Source organism: Poecilia reticulata, linkage group LG6, assembly GCF_000633615.1.
Source record: "Poecilia reticulata strain Guanapo linkage group LG6, Guppy_female_1.0+MT, whole genome shotgun sequence".
Taxonomy (NCBI): domain Eukaryota; kingdom Metazoa; phylum Chordata; class Actinopteri; order Cyprinodontiformes; family Poeciliidae; genus Poecilia; species Poecilia reticulata.
Window position 1 is genome coordinate 5,639,987 of NC_024336.1, and position 23,291 is coordinate 5,663,277.

The following is a 23,291-nucleotide window of genomic DNA, read 5'->3' on the forward strand; positions in this document are numbered from 1 at the left end:
TCCACGATGTTTATCTCCAGATCTCTGATAGATCTGGTAATGTCACGGGTGACATTGAGAGTGTGCTGTTGACTCAGCAGTTTTATCTGAACTTTCCCATAGTCTCACCACTGTTTAAGACGGGTAAAATCAGACTTTCTCTGACTAAAACAAGTCCAAATATGTTAAAGCTGAGTTAAAATGCCAGTAAGCGCTTCTAGGTAAAATGTTTCTGATAAAAACTCTACCTAAAAGCAACGAGTGATCTGTAAAAGCCACCGGTAAAATCTGGCATGTTTTAAACACATTAAAATGGTGTTTAAAACAATAAAAACGATCAAGACGGGCTAAAGAGATTCTATTTTCCTTAATGTGGGACCATGTATCCTGCCTGGAGCCTGCATGCACCCTCCTCCATACATCCACCAGGCCGTGAGACGAGACCAGCTGCTGCAGAGCATGTTGGGCTGCTGGATGCGGCTCTGCATGATTACGGTCTAAAAACTCGTTTTCAGTGCAATTAAAATCCCTACCTATAAAAACAAAGTCCTCAGACCCACAATCACCCAACCGTTCCCCAATTTTTTCATAAAAAACGCTTTTTCTCTGCATTGGTGATAGGAGCATAAATATTAATAAAAACTATACTAAAACGATCAAACTTTGTCTTGACTAAAAGACACCTTCCCTGAATAACATGTTCAATTTCTATTGAGTTTGAGGTGAAAGCTCTTGAGAAAAGGAAGCCCACCCCTGCACTCTGGGAGGTACCATGGCTTAAAATGACCTCCCCCCTCCACTCTCTGACCCAGTCCAGTCTGTCTCTATTAAATGATCACTGTGCGTTTCTTGCAGGTAAATTACATCAATTTTCTTTTGGTTCAATGTTTGATAAATCAAAGCTCGTTTTCCAGCCTCCCTCGCCCCGTTTAGTTTCAAAGATGCTATTTTAAAAGAATCCATATTGGGTAAGAAGCTAAAAACGAAATACAAAAAGACTATAACTGATGGTAAAAAAAACTACTGTGCATCATTCTTCTCAGAGTTGTTTTCTAACTTTGGTCATTATTTTCTTTATTCTAAAAACTTCTAAATCTGTAAATCCTGATACCTCCTTGTTCCTGATGTTATATATTGCTGAGAAATAAAACACTTTTAAATTAGGAAAATGACTTTCAATTTTTATTCCTTTCAACCTTTTAGTTTCCCTTAAAAATATTCTAAATGACTCTACAGGGTATCTAGGTTGTTTACTGTTATTTTGGGATACAGAAACCTCAACATCAGAGAACCAGCTTTTATTGTCACTGCTGTGGGACATCTCTTTATTCTCTGCAGCCAACTTACTGGCCTGCTTTCTGGCCTGCACAGTAGACACCACATTCCTCTGTTTGCTCCTCCTTTTTGTCGAGGCTGAAGCCTCCAGCTCCATCGCCTCCTCCGTTTCACCTATCTCTCCTGCCACTCCAGCTCTAAAAACCAACTCTGCACTGTTCTGTCCCTCCACCTGCACCTTTCCTTTCCCTCCCTGATCCCCACACCCTAAATACTCTTCATCGCCCCTCAGCTCCTCCTGCTGCTCTCCCTGCACACCATCCCTCTCTACCACTACACTTTCACCCTCACCACCATTCACCCCATCACCACCGTCATTTACCTCATCACCACACAWCACCGTGCTTCCATCTTTTTCCACACATACACTCAGGCACGTACAGAGGGGGGGAGGCTGGGGGTGCTTGAGCACCTGCCCTTTTTGCTCCTTGCCCCCAAGTGCCCTTTTGGTCAAATTGATTTATTTATTTTTGGTATTATTATTTCCTAAGCCCTCTTCTTACACATAAAAACATGTGCTAAAATTCTTTGCTTTTTTGTTTCTTTTTTGTACAACATAATAAGCCCTCCGGTCACCTTGTTACCTTTGACCTTTTGCCCGTGACGCAAGACGCAGTTGCCTCTCGCGCAGTGAGATAAGGCGGCTAACTGGAGCTCAACGTAGCGAACGTTCCAGATTACAGAACAGATTTTGGTGAATTAAAAAAAACGTTTTTGGTGAATAAAGTGGAGTAGACTTGCTACTTGTCAGATGACGGAAAACGTTGAAGTATCGTTTCTGCTTCAGCTCGGAGTCTCAGTTTAAGAAGAGAGGTAATGAAATACAACAGACACTGACAGGCCTCTGCGTCTGCCTTTCTCTGAAGAACTACTGAGCGGAGGAGACAGCCAGGTGAGGAGAAACTGTTCTTATCTATCCATTCAGTATTTTTATCATACAGACATTAGGCTGTTATTGATGTGCTATTAGCTAGCTGCTAGCTAACGTCTTTGCTAGCAAAACAAGATAACTAAAAAGCTTCTTCCCTGTATCGCTAATGATATCAGTCATTCTTCAGTATTGCTTATGCAATAAGGGCACATCGCCCATTCAAAACCGATCATCTCCATAATGGATATATGTCCGATCTGATAAAAAATTAACAGCTAATGTTGTTCGTGGTGATATCCAAACTGACAAGCCGAAATTATAATAAATGTTCCTACATTACTGTCAGATACCACCAACAGATTATGAGCCATATCTACAGTATTTGTTCGTGTGTTCTCTACTTGGAAACAGTTTGCAAGCTGTTGAAGAAGGGAAATCAAATTAAAAACAGAATGAGCCGCATTAAGATTAACTAGTGACAGTCAAACGGGGTTCTCAACACAGATGTTTTTAAAAATTAGGTGGCTTTGTCGTTTCCTGATCAAAACTAGACAAATGTAAATAAAGATATAAAAATGTCTACTTTCTCTAAGAGCTCTTCAAACCATAATGGTATGATTGAAGAATACTTTAAAAGTTTACTAAAATATACCCCACTTCAAAGGAGACTGTACTAAACAGAATTTGTACTATCACCCAGCATTATTAGAGTAATGACGATCATTTTACGTCTTTTCAGTCTTATGTTGACTGACATGCTCTGCAAACATATCAATAAACAGTTATAATACCATGCAAACTWATTCATTTCTCATTTAATGGAAGCYACATTATTTCRTTTGCACTTTAAGACTTCACTGGGCTGCAGAAGCAAAGCTGCGCAACTTGGTAATCTTGCAATATTCTTACAGTTAAAGTTTGTCTGGCAAACCTGTTAAACAACACTACCTCCAAAATGTTGGCAAGAGAATTATTTATTTTTGTAGACAATAAAATAAACTGGTCCAAAAAAAGGGAAACGGGCGATGGCGCTGCTAACTAAACTCGTCCCAGCGGTCGCTGAGTTCAGAGCGCGCCGTTTTAACCACTAAACTATGACGACAGCTGAGAGGCTGATGTTCCTACCTAACATTGATCGTCATCTAATGACAGGCCGCGCTTTAGGAAGCAAACCTGGATTAACTGGTGATGCTTTCAGAATCTCAGTTCGAGTGAAGATTTTAACCTGTTTCTGATGGAAAAGTATATAAGACAATGTTTTTTCGCCGATGTCTCATTTGGTTTAGAATTACGGTCACTTGATGAAATGAATAAAGACGTTTAGTTAAATTACGAGAAAAAATATCAACAATAATGAAGAAATGACACTGCCACAGATCTGCGGTAGCCATGTCTTCTGTAAATGAGCTATGAAATAAAGTGTAACATTACAGAAACAGTTAAATAGATTTTGCTATAGTTTCTGTGGGTACCTATTTGAAATATCACAATATTGTGTGAAAAAACTACACAGCCAGTCGATCTTTTTAAACATTTCATTTTTAATCCCAAGGTTCTTTAACATTTATGTCWGCTTTCAGGGATTAATCTTTGCTTTGAGATCTGGTCATGGCACATCGAGATCTATTTCAATCTTCCTTTGACGAGTTTCAACCTCAGACGCAACACATAAGTCAAAACAAGTTCTGCGTAATTTACATGTTTTGATGGTTTTGAAGATGAACTTTAAAAAAAAGGCATATTAGACCAATAAAGTCTTTCTAATTAGTTATTCCCGAGATCTTGGTGGTTGTTTTACGGAATCGGATATTATTTTTGCAAAGATTTGTAGTTCTTTGAGCTTATCGGATTGTTTACTTCCTGGTTCGGTAAAGGGGTCCTAAAAAGCCACGCCCACATAAACATCAGTCTTTTCCAGCTGCCACCACCAGCTGATTTAGCCACCAGTTGATCTATAACACCGGCCCGGTTTATAGATCAAAATGTGTCGGGACACATTTTTACACTGTGCCCCTCCTGGCCGCAGCCAAAGCATTTCATGCTAGAGGACGTTGCAAACAGGATGTAATCAAATTCGTCTACTCTAACATGAAAGCTTAAATTTAGTTCCTCATCTCGCCGATTAAGGATCATGAACAGCTGTCTCCTATGCGAGACAACATCTTTCAATAACGGCAATTTGCAGCCTGAAGGAACCTTCTTTAAGGGTGACATTACCTTCCCGTGCCTTGACAATTCCTTTACCAAAAAAATCATCACTGATGAATGGCGGTACGTTCGACAAGGTCACCCCAGTCGCAGGCAGCATCAAAAGCGACACCTGCAAAAACACGCCATTCACCGTGACACCCACCTCTACTAACTGTTGAGCCTGCTCAACCTTCTCCACAAACAGAACGATAGCTCCGTTCATGCGAGCCGCCGATCTAATGGACCCATGTCCAACCACCTCCCCAACCGCTAAACAAACTCCACGCTACACGGAGAACCGGCACCCACCTTGACGCCATTCTTACGCGTTAGCGTGGAGAAAGCCCCACCATCAGACACCATGGCGTCATTAGACGCCGGCCAGCCAGGCACGCCTGACGGCCACACCCGAACCCAACAAAAACCCCTTAAATTGTGACAAAATTAAACCAAAATAACAATTAAACAATTAACATAAAGACCCAGTGAAAAAACTGTAAGAAAAAACACAAAGATGGTAATTTAACATTCTCTCTCTCTTTCGCTCTTCTTCTGCTCTTCACTCACCCTCCTCTCACACGAAGAAGAAGAAGAAGAAATATACATTTTATTTGTAGGCACCTTTCTTGACACTCAAGGTCACCTTACATAATTTAACATAAAAACAGACATTAAATTTAAATACAGATGAGTTTTGAATTTGGATTTGAAGTGTGTCAAAGAGTCACAGGGCTTAAGGGCCCTTAAAGGCCGGGGACCAGATTTCCGGCTTTTGACCAAACGGCCCGCCTCAACTAAACTGTAGATAATAGACAAAGATGTCTGCCAATCAGAATTCTAGCTCCCGCATTCTTGACCAATGACTGTAAAAAGGTTTGTAGAAACGAAGCGCATGCGTTAGGTTCAGCGATTAAATCAAATGAGATATGAAAGAAGATGGAGTTTGTCTCACCCGGTGATGTTTTATTGAGGATTTTTGTACATATGTTTCGGCAGTTCTGTGATCATGTCAAAGCAGCAACTTATATTAAAAAGTTTTATTTCCATTTGAAAGCTGCCCACTTCAATGGAAGGACAACAGAAAATCGCTCTTATAAACATGTAGTTACTAAAATCACGATACCCTCACTTTGTATCCCTCTGAAAAATTAACCCATTTAAATAAAGAAATCCCTCCACGGTTGATACCACGATAGAGAGCGTTCATTTTATAGAGTTAACACGGTGCTGTAAGTGGTCCGGTATGAAACGGGGTGATAGAACAACGGTACCACATCACTTTTAAATTTCAATAATAAAAAATACCGAAATTGTTTCCGTTGTTTTAAAAGGTTTATGTCAGTCTGCCTTTTCCCCATCAATATGCTTCCCGACCGCCCTGCACCTTAGGGGGTTAAAAAAAAAAGACGTGCACATTGCGCATAACTCTGAAACAGGAGAAGTGGGACATAAAACGGAGCGACAAACTAGATGTGAATTATGGCATAAAATCAGAGAATCTGACGCTGAACAGTGAAAAATCAACACATGATGTGAAACATGACGATTAGGCGGCGCAGCAGGTGATGAGTGAAGATTACTGATGGTCAATAAATGATAAAATAACTGTAGCAACAGGACAGAAACTAAAGTGGACATAGCAATAAACCAAGAGAGGATAATACTAATCAAAGGAAACTAAATGGAAATGAATGACGAACAAAATGCAAGAATAAACTAAGAAACTAAAGTAAATACAGAGGAATAAACTGGTATGGCAAGACCTTTAGAGCAATAATTAATACAGAGGAATGTATGGCAAGAATAAACAGACACTATTTCCAAATAAAAGGTAAAATAATATTGTTGAAGTGTCATGGGTTTGTTGAGACCACATCTAATACTGAGAATAAATATATCTTACAGACCATAACAGTAAAGAACTGATCACTTATTTATGTTTTTAACTAGATTTGATATTTGTATTTCTTCAATATTATTTTTTATGTCAGTGTTAATGTCATGAACCTCCCGCGATCGACATATTGCACCGCTGCTCTAGCAAAGCACGAACAGTTCAGAAACAATATGAAATGGGAAAAAAGTTATTTATTAACCGATTAAGTCGTGTTTTAGATCGTTCTTGAAAAACTAATCACTAATCTGATTAGTGGGTGAACTCACAGCTGCACAGCGAACCCATTGATTATTTACAGCAGACAGCCGCTCCTCTCTTAAGGGTACTGCGTACCCCCGCTAAATCTTTTAGGGGTACGCAGTACCCTGCCGTACCCCCTTACTTTCACCCCTGGGCGTTATCAACTAGAAATGAGAAGTTACTAAGTTTACTTAATATTGATTTAGTGTCAATTAAGAGAAGTTCAGTTTAATTGCAATTTAATTTAAGACAGTTAAGGGTGAATCAGTGTTTTATTTCAAGAAGACAATGAGTGAGGGATGAAGGTGCAAGTGTAGAACTAGGTTTGGTTCAGAGATAGAGTTCGAGGGCATCCACAGCAGTGAAACTGAATATGCTATTTGCAAACAATATAACCAAAAGGGGAGAAGGTAAATGATGAACAGTAAGGGTCACAGAACAGAGCCCTGGGGAACACCTGAGGTAACGGGAACAGAATGAGAGGTAAATGATTTTAACTGAACAAACTGAGTGCAGCCTGAAAAGTATGAATGAAACCAGTTCAGAGGTGTATTTACAACACCAAGAGAGGATAAACTGTCAAGGAGGATGTTATGTGAAATTGTATGAAAGGCCACAGTTAGATCAAGCAGAAGGAGTATGGATAATAAACCAGAGTCAGCAAGAATTATGTTCCAGTTATTATGAATCAAAGGCAGTTCTAAACATGAACTTTTAGCCTTGGTTTAAAGTGTTTTGGCTGCTTTGCATATTTCTGGAATTTTGTTCCAGATTTATGATATATAAAATCAGAATGCTACTTCTCCTGTTCTCATGGAAACTGCCCCGTTTAGGTAGTTTTGTCGACTTCTGATCACTTGGAAAAATGTTCTCTGATTTCAAAACTGGCTGAAGTAGCACTTGCAATTCCAGTCTCAATTCAGGGAGAGACTGTGACAGGGTATGCAACTCAGATCCAAGTGGACCAGGAGGAAGATGTGAGACTGTGTGGTCAAGGCCACAGCAGGTGAATCATTCATTATCTAAGTGTGATCGTTTCATTTAATTGTTTATTTAGTTATAGTGCCCAGCCAGTAGACCTTTGGAAATAAAGTTTGAGAGCCCCTGGTGTATATGAATGAAGCCAGTATGTGGGGTGTCTCAATACCCTAAGTCAGTGGTTCCCAAACTTTTTCTCCTGGGCCCCCCCAGTGGTTTCCAAACTATTTCTGGACCCCCCCTCCTGTGGCTTACAAATAGCTGTCTGGTTGAACGATGTGTGTGAGCGAAGGGGGTGGTGGGGGATTCTTAGAGACTCCCTGTTATACTCAGCCCCGGCCCCAAACGAACAAGGGGGGGAATCAACTTTTTTGGGGGCAAAATGAATTGTAGCTGAACATAGACAACAACACCAGTAGCCTACAAGCTACTTGTTAAGCTTAAGGCRATGTATTGATCTTAGCTAGTCATCTTTCAGCTAACTTTATCCATCAGCTTTACTCAACAGTTTGTTAGTTTGGGGGAAAAACTGTAAAAACTTATTTGCATTTTGCTGGTTTGCTGCCATGATTCTAACACCTGCGTAGCTCTACACAGCAGCAGCAGCAGGTCTCCTTCACTGCCGCACAGGTGTAAACCCAGCGCGAGCGTCGTAGCGCTCATGCYGAGTTTAAAGGCGGCTCAGAAAAACAAGTTACCACATGTTAACAGTTTAAACAGATTTAACTGCTGATCATAGTGACAGAGGACACAGATATGGGAAGTGCGGAAGCCCTTACTGTATCAAATTGACAGAGGAATAACAGAGTTGGCCAGTAAAAACCCAGCGCATACAATGTTCATGTTTTTTTTTGTTTTTTTTTCATCCAGACGGCTTCCCGCGCCCCCCCCTGTAATGACACGGCGCCCACTAAGGGGCGCGCCCCACAGTTTGGGAACCTCTGCCCTAAGTTTGAATGCTGCAAGCACCTACAGATCACATTAAAGAAAAATCTTCAGACTATAGGCCAATCAATTTAATTGCCCCAGGCAGGATGTAGGATCTTTTAAAGACCAATACCACTAATGACTACACTAATGACTACATACAATGTATCACTACATTCAGACAGCAGGCAAATGTGACCCAAATCTGTTATTTTGACCATGTATAACTTTTTCATGGTAGTTTGAATGGCTCAATTCTCTTTCCACCCCAAAAATGTGATAAGCGTTACTTATATATGTGGTAATCTTTTGGATATACAGGTCCTTCTCAAAAAAATAGCATATTGTGATAAAGTTCATTATTTTCCATACTGTAATGATAAAAATTAAACTGTCATATATTTTAGATTCATTGCACACCAACTGAAATATTTCAGATCTTTTATTGTTTTAATACTGATGATTTTGGCAWACAGCTCATGAAAACCCAAAATCCCTGTCTCAAAAAATGTAGCATATTTCATCCGACCAATAAAAGAAATGTGTTTTAATACCAAAAAAGTCAACCTTCAAATAATTATGTTCAGTTATGCACTCAATACTTGGTCAGGAATCCTTTTGCAGCCTTCAATGCAGCATGGAGGCCATCAGCCTGTGGCTCTGCGGAGGTGTTATGGAGCCCAGGATGCTTTGATGGCCTTAAGCTCATCCAGAGTTTTGGGTCTTGGTCTCTCAACTTTCTCTTCACAATATCCCACAGATTCTCTATGRGSTTCAGGTCAGGAGAGTTGGCAGGGCAATTGAGCACAGTACCATGGTCAGTAAACCATTTACCAGTGGTTTTGGCACTGTGAGCAGGTGGCAGGTTGTGCTGAAAAATGAAATCTTCATCTCCATAAAGCTTTTCAGCAGATGGAAGCATGAAGTGCTTCAAAACCTCCTGATAGCTGCTGCATTGACCTGCCCTTGATAAAACACAGTGGACCAACACCAGCAGCTGACATGGCTCCCCAGACCATCACTGACTGTGGGTACTTGACACTGGACTTCTGGCCTTTTGGCATTTCCTTAATTCTGCAAATCTCAATGTAAACGATGGCTGAGGCTAGCAGTATCAACACTTAAATTTATTTTTCTTAGCTTCCTTCATCTATTATGATCAGATGACAATTCTGTCTGCTGCCTTTGTTCAATAATTTTAAAATTGATCCACAGTCGAATGGATCATTATTACTTCCATAAACTGTGCACTGTGCGCTATGTCCCTCTTTTAAGTATGTGGGCCATTCACAAAGCAGTCATATTTAATCAAGTAGTATAAACAACCACACAAAAAAATTGCAGTTTATCAAAAAAAATTGGACTTGTGCATCTAGACCTGCTTTGTCAAATCTATGAGACAACCTATGTGTCTGCTGACCTTTGCTCTTTGCTTTAGCTAATCACTTGATGTCACCAAGTGACATACTTTGGATGTACCCTGATGGCACCAGTAATGGTCAAGTCATTTTAAGTACAGGTAACCTTATTTGATAGAATATCTGCAGAACAAACACATGCAAAATGCGTGTTAGATTATATTAAACTTTATATAATAAAACTCCAACATTAAGTGGTGAATAAGCAATACAACACCTGATAAATGTTTTTTCCTACAGAAAAATAAGTGTGCTACTGACCTTCTCCCATGTAAAGACTATTTTTTTAAAAAGAAATCCCAGAAGAATGACCTCTATGTTGCTGTATTGCCAAACATCTCTCCAATGCCATCCTCAGRCCTCCACCCTTCAGGTGGTATAATTCCCTGCATCTTTGAATGGAAAGCAGATAAAATACATATAGTAAATACCTCAGAGTGATGTTCTTCATTCTGTTGTAGGACTTCAATGCACAGCTCTCCCAATCTCAACATATCCTCCAGTCTTTTCTCCGGTACTTCTTCTGGATCCACTAACAAAGTTCAAACAAAGCAAGAATTAATCAGATTGTAAAGTTGTCATTAGAAACTCACTCATCTTTGACTTGATCAAATACAGTGTCTATTTACATACACTGTACACTAAGTCTCACTTCCACAATGGTTCAATTGTTTTTGCTTTTTTACAGGACAAACTAGGACCAGTATGATTTTTACCAGTGTTTACTTTGTTAACTCTATAAATTTAGAGTTAACAAAGTAAATTCCCATTTTTTTTTAAAGATATTTCCAAAAGAAACAGTCTGCCAAAATGCAAGAACACAGACTTTGTTGTTCACATATGTGAACACGAGCAAATTATTAAAAGAAAGTGTTCTGATTCTCATACAGTTTGAAGAGAAAACTCTTCAAGGTGTATGGTCAGTATATGGGCCTGGTTACTAAATCCAATAAGATCTTAGACTCAATAAATAGAAACAGGTGGTGACAATGCAGAATGTCCTGGTGTCGTGAAACACCAGTTCTAGCTTTGACAATTCCCACCATTGATCTGAGCATAGTCCATCAGTTGACTGTAGTTGATCTGGGACGCCTTTTCCAAACATTTCTGAACCCGTCTCTTTGTTTCCTCTGAAGGAACAGGTGTGGTGATGTCTTTCATCAGTACCTGAAAATACATTGTTGTAAAGTGAGCTTCTCAAGMMTGGCTACTATAAAAACTAAAACCAGAGAGAGACAGAGATGTTGAGGAAGAGCTTTGTCTTTCTTCAATTTCTGTCAGGAAATCAGCTGTTTTCATCCAAACACAGGTTTCACACCAGGTGGGTAAAATATACAGATATTGACATTTTGTACATGCAACTCTTCATATTGTAACAGTGAATATGAAGTGAAATGTTTCCCAAATATTATTGCTTCTTTCAGAATAAGAATTATTTTCTGTATTCCGGCTATAAGATGCTTGTGGATTAGTTTGTAATACACTTTGGCGTTTTCTACAACTTCTTTAAATTTAACACCACAGTGTTGTGGCTGTWCAGGTGTATTTTTGAAGTGGACATGTTAAGTGCAATTTGAAATAAGAAATGTAAAATGTGATAAAAATACATTTTTGTGTTTATTTTATTCCTATTCAAAACAATTTGATAAGAATGACTATATATAGGCGGCTACAGAGTATCTTTGTTTCCATTTTTGGTTGGTGGTGTGCCTCATGATTTTTTCAATTAAAACAATGTATCTTGGCTCAAAAAAGGTTGAAAAACACTGGTTTAGACTACCGTATTTTCCGCACTATAAGGCGCACCTTCAATGAATGGCCTATTTTAAAACTTTTTTCATATATAAGGCGCACTGCATTATAAGGCGCATAGAATAGACGCTACAGTTACGGTTGCTGCCCATCCCGTATTGAACCTATACGGGACACAATTTGTTCTGTACTCTACAAATGTGGATGTGTAATGAAGTGGTCCCCGAGTACTTTATATAGTAGGCTGCCCCAGTCGTTGTTTCACTCATGGTGTTGGTGTTGCGATATTGTGCCCAACTGCTTTCTGGGTAACACAGACTAACCGACACGCTGCCACCACAGCCTCTGTCTCTCTTCCCCCAACGCCCCTCCCCACCCCCCTTAAATGTATAGGGGCTGGTCCCTTGGTAACCCTAGTCAAAGCTCCCGGATGAATATCTAAAGCCACTTTGTTGACATAAAGAATGTCAACAAAACAGTCCGACTCCGTTCAGCGAGGAGAGCCTTCCGCCACTGGGCCGGGGCGTGGCCGGACGTTGGTCACCCTTCTCCGTTTGCGCACAGCATGTTCGTAGAGAACGTGGTGCTAAATGACCTGCAGACGACCTGATTCTAGATGGTCGGTAGGTAGATAGGTCAGTCAAACTTTATTAACAAACCAGCGTTCTGACAACTATCCCAGCATGCATTGCGCGCTTCTTCTTCTGCGGACGAAAATGAAGTCAGCGGCTGCTTACCGTAGTTGCTAGACCTGTTGTGGCTCAATATTTGGTCCATATATAAGGCGCACTGGATTATAAGGCTTTTGAGGAAATTGAAGGTTTTTAGGTGCGCCTTATAGTGCGGAAAATATGGTTGTACAATTCCATTTTCTACATCAGCTATATGTTACTCCAYAAAAACTACATAAATATAACTCCAATATATCTCCTCTGTTTTAGATGTGGCATGAAAGAAGGAACGTTCCTCCATGCTACCTGGCATTGCTCTAAACTGCAGGGCTTTTGGTTTGCGAAACATTATCAGACATCCATGACATCGCGATTCCAACAGACCCTGAGATTTGTTTATTGGGGACCTTTAGGAACTCCAATCTAAAGACAAATTATGATAAGAAACTTACAGAAGTCCTTCTKGCAATTGCTAAGAAATGTATTCCAACAAAATGGAAATCAGACGCCCCCTTCCAATTAAAATATGGCTTTGTGAGATCGATAGCTGTGTGACCCTAGAGAAAATTACCTGTTGGATGCGGAATAGAAGTAAGACTTTTTATAAAATATGGCAACCATTTTTAAGGTATATAAAAGCCTACCTGCACATTGGATTGACTGATCTTCCTGTAATCGATCTATGAGCGATACAGATAGCATCTGTCTCTCACCCTATCTCTGATTCAGCACTCTGTATTGATTACTCCTCTCCCCCACTTTACCCTCCTTCATCCTGTCATTTTTGTCTTTTTGTTGTTGTGTTATTATTGTAAATGTATTTTACTTTAAGTAAGTCTCATTATTTGAATTTTGCTGGATCCTGAACAGATTTTGTCCTGTCAGTTAATAATTGTGATGTTATTAAAAAATCCAAAATTAAGTATTCTAAAAAAAAAAAAAATTAACCAGTTTAAATAAGAAAGTGATCTTGACTGCATGGTTACTCCAATTGTTTTAGAATGGATGTGACTTGGAATATAATTGCAATAAATATAATTGAATTTAGAAAATTACTGACAGCAGTACCAATAATTCTGCCACCAGGGATTAGGCTTTTTGGTGTTTTTAGTCTTAGAATAAATGTAATCATACTAGAGAATGAATTTTTCTTAGTTTTCCAGTGAGGGAATAAGCAACTGCATTAAGATACAAAATTTATCTAAAGGCTTTTTACACGTCTCCACCACTGGCGCCATCAGATTTGTCAGTCAGCAGTGCAGAGGCAGCTCTGCTATGACTGAAAGTTCCAGCATGTCTGCACAAAGACAAACAGCAGAATGGAAAAGTGTATTGTACTAAGTGCAGACACTTTCCCTGTTCAGAATCGAATTTATCTAGAGAGAATGAGAAATAGAAGATTTTCAAAAAAAAATTCAAAATGATATTATGATATCCTTTTGAAAAATGTATATAATCCACTATATATACCCATTATGTATTTAGGCAGCAGGTACAACTGGGGAGAAGCTCCTTAATCTCAGTGTTATGATTCAAAGCTGACTGAATCCATGTAGGGATCCTGAGAATAGAAACATTAAACAGCAAAAGTACTTCAGAGTTTTCCTTACTCGTTCCAGAAGCGAAAGTGTTGCTTTCAAGGCCCCATCTGGTCGTCCAAAGGGAAAGCAGTATCTGCAGATGAAAAATGGAGGTGGGCATCAAATTAAGAAACAATCTCAAGGACAACTATACAGAAAAGACCAGACAAAGAAAGATTGCAAAATTGGAGAAGCATAGTACATATTAGAGAGCATAAACAGATGGCTGCCTTCTTTTGTCTAATTACTTTGATGAAAGAAGCTTTTCTCACCTTCGTCTCCATCTGAACACAGATTTGGCAGTTCATGAAGGTTTCACATTGCTAATTGACAAGTGAACAGTACTTAATAAACAAAGGAAAGTGGTCACACAGGTCACCCATTTATGAGACAAAAAAACCAACAGGCAGATGTTCTGTTCTGAGGAACAGAAGTGATCCGACTAAGCGAATAAAATCAACCAAAAAAAGAAAAGAAAAGAAAACAACCAGCCATGAACTTGGTTTGAAAATTCAGCACATTCATAAAGTCAGGAGTTCATGATGTTCATTTAAGAGAAAGAGAAAAATTCATTAAAAATCAAGGATAAAAAAATGTATTTAGTTGAAGTTTTAATACAGGTATGCAATCATAACACAAAAATATATGAATATAAATATGTGATGAAGTCAAATGGAAGCCACTAAAACATCACTTTTGTTTCAAGTACTGTAGACTGCTTAAAACACARAAAATATGATATAACTAAAACAAAGAATTACAGTTAATACAGTCATATTCAATTAGAATATACGTTTTGATAAGTCTTGTTTGCCAGATGACAAATTCCCTTTAGAAATAACCTTTAAGCAGGTGTAAGCCAGTGGAAGGACTTTAGAACTGGGTGATGTGCTCTATATTCCTGATTTTTGTGAGAACACCAGCAGCAGCGTTCTGGATCAGCTGCAGCTGGAGGATTGATTTTTTTAGGGAGACCTGTGAAGATACTGCGGCAGTAATCAATGTGACTAAAGATAAACCTATGGGTGAGTTTCTCTTGATCTTGTTGGAACATTAGTCCTTTAATTCTGGATTGATAGAAGGCCGACTTTGTAACTGTCCTCATGTGACTCTTAAGTTTCAGGTCAGAGTCCATCTCTACACCCAGATATCAGCCTGATCTCTAGTTTCCAGCTGTAATAACTGAAGCTGTGTGTTGACTTTATTCGCTGACTGAAGATATTATTGTTCAGAGATAATAACTTTAGTTTTGTTTCTGTTCAGTTGGAGAAAGTTGTGGCACATCCACACATTGATTTGTTCTAAGCATATGTTTAGTGTTTGAATGGGTTCAGAGTCACCTGGTGACATGGTAATGTAGAGCTGTGTACCACCTGTGTAGCCATGGTAACTAATCTTACCTCCTGTTATAACCTGAGCCAGTGGGAGCATACAGATATTGAATAAGAGGGGTCCTAGGATTGAACCTTGGGATTCATTCCTAGGAACCCCGAGGACTTGAGAGTCCTGCCAGTTCTTCAGCTGTTTCATAATAAGTCATAGTCATCAGTGCCAAAAGCTGCACTGAGGTCCAAGAGAAACAGCACTGTGACAGTGTTTATATGGATGTCATTGGACATTTTGATAATACTGTGGKAACCATGGAAATCGGACATCAAAGCTGTTGGTTAAATAGTTTCCTATTGCTAGGAACCTATATAATTGTTGAAACAAGTTTTTTTTAAATAATTTTGCTGATGATGCAAAATTTCAGATTGTTCTGTAATTCTGATAAGTGGTGATTTATCCAGATGTTTTTTTTTTAATCAATGGTTTTGATCATGCTTTTAAAGACTGGGGGCGGGGGGACCTGATGAGAGGAATGAGTTTAATATCTAAAATCTAGCCATTTTCTCTGCATCTGTTATGTTTGGGAATAGCATTAATATTGGATTTAGTGTTGATGTGCAGATTAACCCAACATATTTTGAATTTTCTCTGTAACGAAGTTGGTACATTCACTGCAGGCCTTGTCCAGGTGCTACTGTCACAGGGGGGGTTGTTAAATCTGGCAACTGTGGAAAATAAAGCTCGAGCATTGTTGATGTTTTAGCTTATGATTTCAACAAATAATTGCTCTCTTACATGTTATGGTGTTAAGTGATAGCTTCACAGTCTTTCTCTTTAGGTCTCATAACAAATGTAAAGGCAGGTTTTATGCCAATTTGGTTCTGCCCTTCTACAGAGACTTCATTCTCTTCTAACTAGTTGAGTATTTATCTATGGAGATTTCTTCCTACGAGTCACAATCTTCTATTTAATGGGGGAAATGGAATCAATTATATCTGAAATTTTAGAATGGAGGTTACCTACATCTACAAGGCTACAGCATAGAAGTGAGGTGGAAGAGTAGATTTGATTAAAAGTTTCAGCTGTGTGGAACGTTTGTAATGACTGTGTTGAATGTTGAACGTCTTTTAATAACATCTATTTGGATAAGTCAGTCAATGTACTTTCAAAGACAAAGAAATGATCAAACGGGTTCACACCCTTACTGATAGTCAAATCCAGAATGCGTCCTTGATTGAGTGTTGCCTGCTTGACATGTTAAGTCAGACCAAAGTTTTCAAGTATATCATGCAGTTTTTTGGCATCCATGCCTTGTTTGTGAGGAGGGCCAGACCTGAACTCGGCTATTTGACAAACTCTAAATGTGACTTTTTCTCTGCTGCTTGTAACAGTGGCCACTGTAGCTAAACAAAAAAAGGCAACATGACAACCAACACTTTGTCTCACAGTAAATAATTGTTTTGGAAAAATGTCACAAAAATACAAACTAAATTCTTGTATTTTCCTGTATGTTTTAGCTGATAATGTTAATTCAAGAGCAATCACAGACTGTTCTCCACACTTTGCCCTCAGCTTCAGTAAATACTGAGCAGTGCTGAAAAATATTGGATAACTGGATTGTGATGTTATTGCTTCCAATAATATGTGACCGCCATTGTCTTAACCTTTATGTAACCTTTATGTCAGGCATGTCTCATTGAAATGAAAAACATTTTTTTAACAGCAACCAGACCAAGACTGAGAGCAGTATTTATTTATTTATTCTCCAGATTGGAATATGGACAATAAAGGAAGGAAAATCACACAGTGCAAATACTGATAATAAAAGTAAAAATAGTACTGAAATACAGCTTAATTTTAGTCCAAGCTTAAATACATTACAAGAGACCATTTTCTTCAACTTTGACTTTGTCTTACACACAATTGTCTGAGTCACATGTTGCCATCTACTGCAGTAAGACTCCATCCAACAGGCTGAGGAGCCTACTGGCATGCAAAGTGTGGATTCATGACAACAGAACAAATATTGCATCCCCAGTGTTCATTTATAAAACAATTTTAATGAAGATACTGATTTTGTCATAACATGCTGTGCAACCCTTACATTAACACTATTTTGGCAGAAGTATTGGATTACACAAATGAATAACACACCCATTTATTTTAACACCTTTACATCTGGAGAGGTTAGCAACAAAATTTAACAGCTTTCTTAAATCCAGCTTAAGAAAGCTGAGCTTTCTTGTTTAAGAAAGTCTGGCTCACGCTTTATCCTAAAGGTGTTTTATCAGGCTGACACCAAGACTACACAAAACTCACTCATCTTTATGGATCTTGCTTTGTGCACTGATGCAGAGTCATGTTGGAACAGGAAGAGTCCATCATACTGTTCCCACTGAATTTGAATCAAATTGTCTGAAATGGACATAAAGTGTGAAAACTTTTAGGTCGGTCAATTGGAACTTTCTAAACAGGGTTCTCCAGCTAATCCAGATGCTGTACTCATAGTTCCTACATGCTTTTCTAGTCAAATTCCAGATGTCAGAATGCAAAGGATCCCTGTCAAACATGGGGCAGGAGGGGAGCATTTCAAGTTGTCTGCAGAAGCTCCACATGTAGAAAATCTTCATTAAAAATCATACAGATTAAAGCAAAGTGTTCAAAAGTTTCCATAAAACATGCATAGAGGCCATAAAAATAGTTAGGACGCCATGTGAGTAGGACCAGAATAGAACATCCTCTGTCATTCATTTCTTTCAATGCAAAGGTTGGCAAATTGAGAACATATGTAATCATGTAATCGGTAGACTACCATCTAATGGGGGTATAAACAGTTATATGAATTAAAGGCAATAAAGATTATAAGATGTAATTAAGATTTCATTTCAATTATTTTGTGCTCCGTCTAATCAAAACCAAACTGAGGAACTCCTGCTTTTGTCTGGAAGGACATTAGCCTAATCCCAACACTGTCTCGGCCATTGTTTACCACCATTAGCCTCTTGCTGAGGTGAGTTAGTAATGACTCCCGCTGATAAACCCCTCAGGCCCTCAACTGGCCCCTCCTTTCTGCCCCAGGGCCAGATGGAGGGCCCCTCTGAGGCATGAAGTGTTTAAAGTGCTAAGCTTCAGAATATTTAATGGCACAGGTCCATTCAGATGAGTGTTGCTCAAGGTCTTGGGGCTGTTGCTTTCACACCACACTCACAATGAGTTCACACAGGGATGGCRGTGCTGAATGGTCACACAGATGCTAGGAGGTCTCAACAGCCACTGAACATGAATCTCCTGCACCTGTTGTGTGCCGCTGATGGGGCTAAAATACCCCCACTGCTTTATGTCATCGGGAGGGTCATTTTAAAAGTTTTAGGTAGTTCTTCTCAGAGGACAGATTTTTTTTCTTCTGCAGTGTTTTTTGAAATTTGAAATGTAGAATAAATACCAATACAAACTTACAAATAATAATAATAAAAATCTCTATGCCTGCTAATTTTAAATACTCCACTGGTTTTAAAAGTGCCATTTCAGTTATTTTGGTTTCATGTCCCAAGGTGTGGATTGCTGAAAAACCACCTGAAGAGACAAGTCAGCAGTGGTGGGAAGTAACGAAGTACAAGTACTTTGTTACTGTACTTAAGTACAATTTTTGTGCATCTGTACTTTACTTAAGTAGATTTAATAATGGGTTTTACTCCACTACATTTTACAGTAAGTATCTGTACTTTTTACTTTACTACATTTCTACAAAAGTGTAGCGTTACTCGTTACATCCAAGTCGCATTGAGCTTTTTTTTTTCCCGTTAAAATGTGAAGTTCAAGGACTTAAGGTGGCGCCGTAAAATCCAAGCAATAACGTGACTTAGTGTCTGTTGTCACCCATCGCCTCCACCTTTACTCGCACACGGAGCTCCAAGACATGTGCAGTGGTTTCCTCTGAGCGGGAGGATATGTCTGTCTGATCGTCAGTAATATAATAGCGCTGCATAAATCGACATGTAAATTCAGCAGCGCTTCGCTTTCACAGATGGTGGGGACTTTGTCCAATTTTTATCGTCACTTGGAAGGAAAGCGGTGAGCTCCGTGGAAGTGATGCTACCAAAGCTAGCTGTACTGACAGACACACTTGTTGCATCTGCGATGAAATAAAGTTGTCACTTATGCACTGAATTATTGTGTGGAGGTGTTGACTGAGGTGTCGCAAATATGGGACAACGCTGTGACCAAAGTGCAATATAATAATATGACATTCAGGAACGATCTGATTCTTCTGGACAGATCTTTACTAAGGTTGATAGGACTGAAGCCTCACTGARAGCCGTTCTTTGTTCTTGTAATGCTCTGCGTACACTGCAGTAGCTATTATTTTATTCCCCCAGGAAACAAAGGGGTGTCCCGTCAAACCCTCAGTTCCTGAAAGCACACACACATAAAAAAAACACGTAAAAGTGTTTGTGGGGTCAATAGAACGGCTGCACAGTGGCGCAGTTGGTAGAGCTGTTGCCTTGCAGCACGAAGGTTCTGGGTTCGATTCCTGGCCCCGGTTCTCCGGGTACTCCAGTTTCCTCCCACAGTCCAAAAACATGACTGTCAGGTTAATTGGCCTTTCCAAATTGCCCCTAGGTGTGAGTGTGTGTGTGCATGGTTGTTTGTCTTGTGTGTCTCTGTGTTGCCCTGCGACAGACTGGCGACCTGTCCAGGGTGACCCCGCCTCTCGCCCGGAATGTCAGCTGGAGATGGGCACCAGCAACCCTTCCGACCCCACTGAGGGACAAGGGTGTAAGAAAATGGATTGATGGATGGATGGGTCAATAGAACCTCGCTGAACCACGCACAGGTTGAAATGACTCCATCTCTTAAGACTGCATAAGGGTAAAATGATCAGTGTAAGTTCTGGTTTTAGCTTCTGCTTAAGGTCTCCAAGCTCCATCTTGTTGCTTGTTGTAGCTGCAGGGTGAATAAAGTGCAAATCTTCTGGGATGTGTGATAAAAAGCATCCCATCGCTGCTACTGCACAAGCAGAGCAGTACAGAGCCATGTGCGTATGCAGTGCGCTGTGCTTGTTGCAGTCTAATTAACGTCTGCACCCTATCTACTTTTTGTTATTTCCTCAACAGGTTAAACTATCAACTCCTCTATTTACACTGTAATAAGTTGATTAACTCAACTTTATATTGTGCATTCTGTTTGGTTTTCTCCATGCTGGATGTATTCCAGACTTATTAGACGCAATTTCAGGTCAGGTTCGGGTTGGTTGTGACTCAAGCTCAGACCATAAGTATAAACTCTACTGCAGAGCATGTGCTAGAAAGAGCCTGTGTTTGTCTGTTTTATCATTGGGATGAACGAGCCCCTGTTTGACAGTTTTAGGTTAAAATTTCATGAAATGTAAAGTTTGTTGCTTGCTTTGACATTTTCAGTTCATCATGATTTTTTGTGTTATGTTTTATGATGTAAAGCACTTACATCATTTACTTACTGTACTTACATTGACTTAGTGTAACTGCTTTACATTTCTTCTATATAGTTTTTCAGGTCAGACACTTTTTTCAGAATTGTGTTATATGGAAAATATTTCTATGTAAAGAATTTCTATACTGCATACCCATCTGCAGTATAGACTGCAGTGCAAACATGAAAGTTGTTTGAAGATTTAACAAACATCCTGAACAGTAAATGCATATGACATTTTTCAGAGTAGAGTTGTTTTATACCATACAAGAACTTTCTGACCCTCAAAAACCCTTAGAAAATGGAAAACCTCCTTCAGCATGCAAACAATCACGGCCTGTTAAGCTTTTAGTGATTGCTAAATAGTTTTTTTTCCCTGTGATTTTTTTCATTCCCTGAGAAGCTACCCTGTGTCCCCACCATGCTGTGTGGCTCAGCAGTATCTTCTCACAGCAGTCCTACTCCATGATTGTACCACCACTTTCTTCAGCTTTCAGGATGGAGCTATCTGATTAAAGATTGCACCATGCTAGCACAAAGCTATCACACCCAAGTGTGATTTTCAGCGCTCCTGATTAAAATTTTCAGCACAGTGGCAATCCCCACAGCCCCCTGCTCCCCCATACTCCACCTGGGACCCTCATATGCTGCCACCACAATTTTGTGCATGTCATAGTTCAAACACATGTCCCTTAAAATTGTGGAAATGTTTCTGCTCTCAGAGCATCCATCAGCTTTTGGCTTTAGGAAGAAAGTCTGAAAATATTTTTAGAAAGAACTACAACCTTGTTTCTGTCGTGTGAATGTTCATACCTGAAGTGTGTTATCTGGCTCTCCAATAGAACAATGAGACGATGTCTGACAGCCTCAAACTGCTCCTTCTCCTCCACAGTCACTGTCCCTGTCCCATCAGGCCTGAGGAGACAAACAGCACACTATGAGCTGAATCTGCAACCATCAGCCTAGCATGGAGGCAAATTATAATGAGGTGACTCCTCATCAATATTTTATCTTATGCAAAAAAAAAACAACATTTGAATAATGTTAAAAATCAGTAAAGAAATAGTCAAAAATACCAATTATGTCATGTGTTCCTTTAAAAGAAAATGTGCTAAATTAATATTACAAAGTGAACCAATAGTTCATCTCAACCTACAGTGGACAAATTAGACAAGCAAATTTACAAACTATTGTTCACTCCGATTCTCAGCTGTTTTGAGTTTCTAATTCTTCCTTTGTTCATGTTACTAGGGAAGCTGAGACCTTCTGGACTGCAGGGGGCAGAAGGTCCCCTGCAGTCCATCTATATCCATCTCCCATGGATATAGTTAACCATGGAAGATGGTTAACTATTATCAACCATCTTCCATGGTGTTGTCTGTTGGAGCAGCAGCTTCTCTACAGCTGAGAGGAAGTGGTTAGATGAGCTCAGATCCTAACATGGATGGCCTTTGACCTACTGCAGGTGGTGAGAGACAAGGGGACTCTGGCTAACCTAACATCACTGATGGACGGTGTGTCAATGGATAGAACTTCAGTCAATTTTGTATTCAAGTTAATTGCAGGATCTATAATTTATTATTCAAAATTATTCACATTTTATTTTAAATGAATATATTTACAAAATAAACATAATACAAAAACCTCTTTTGCTGCAATTGTTTCCAATCTGTTATTCAGGTTCTTCAGTCATCCTATCGGTCCAAAGTACTGTTAAACCTACACCAGTGTTCCAGGAAGCCCTGATCATTCATGGAACTTCTTTGGAAATGTGGCCAGTGGATGCTGACATTAGCGTTGGGAACATCTATGCTCCCAACTGCTACACACTTAGCATTCATAGTGCTGGTTCTGTTGGACCTTTTACTGTTACAGTTACCGTTCGGAAACTACCGTAATCAGTTCAGTTAAATCTAAACTTGGCAACTTTTCTTTTTCAACCGTAAAAAATGTGATATTCAATTGACCTGTTATGACTCAAATTTTGGATGTCTGCCCCCCTCTGCTGCTGCTGCAGCTGATCCCAAACGCTGCTGCTAGTGTTCTGACTAAAACCAGGAAGAGAGAGCACTTGAGCCAGTTCTAAAGTCCTTCCACTGAGAGAATAGACTAAAATACTGCTGYTAGTTTATAAATCACTGAACAGCTTAGCACMACAATGCATTAAAAATCTGCTGTTGTCCACATCTCTCAGGTTTTCTGGTTCTGGTCTGTTCTGCATCCCCAGAACCAGAAACAAACATTGAGAAGCAGCATTCAGCTTCTATGCACCACAAATCTGGAACAAACTTCCAGAAAATCACAAGACAGTTGAAACACTAATATTCTTTAAATCTAGACTAAAAACCCACCTGGGTTTCTGTTGAACCATAATAAATGAAACATTAATCAACATTCTGATGTGTAACGATGCCACTTGGAAAAATGTAATGTTTCAATTGTTGATTTTTGTTTTCATCATGTAAAACACTTTGAACTGCCTAGTTGCTGAAATATGCTATACAAATAAACTTGACTAATGAGTCACATGTTTAGGCATGAAAGCATTACTAATAGGCTAACTCCCTTTAGTGCAACCTTCTCCATCCCATCAGATCATTTTTTGAAGCAAAATTAACCCTACTTTAACAAAAATCAATGTTGCTTGATAAATTCTACCAATATTACCAATTTGAA

General features: G+C 39.3%; 1 protein-coding gene across 6 annotated transcripts in view; it reads right to left on the reverse strand.

Annotated features, from left to right (window-relative positions):
• The window catches only part of cadps2 (Ca++-dependent secretion activator 2), a 282,773-nt gene that overhangs the window by 85,710 nt on the left and 173,772 nt on the right, over nt 1–23,291 (reverse strand). For all 6 annotated transcript variants that reach the window (XM_017305475.1, XM_008410955.2, XM_008410954.2 and 3 more), the window contains exons 14-17: nt 21,429–21,530; nt 13,869–13,932; nt 10,879–11,002; nt 10,267–10,367 (exon numbers count right to left, since the gene is read on the reverse strand). In XM_017305475.1, the coding sequence (XP_017160964.1) occupies nt 10,267–10,367; nt 10,879–11,002; nt 13,869–13,932; nt 21,429–21,530 (391 nt within the window). The remainder of the gene's footprint in view (nt 1–10,266; nt 10,368–10,878; nt 11,003–13,868; nt 13,933–21,428; nt 21,531–23,291) is intronic.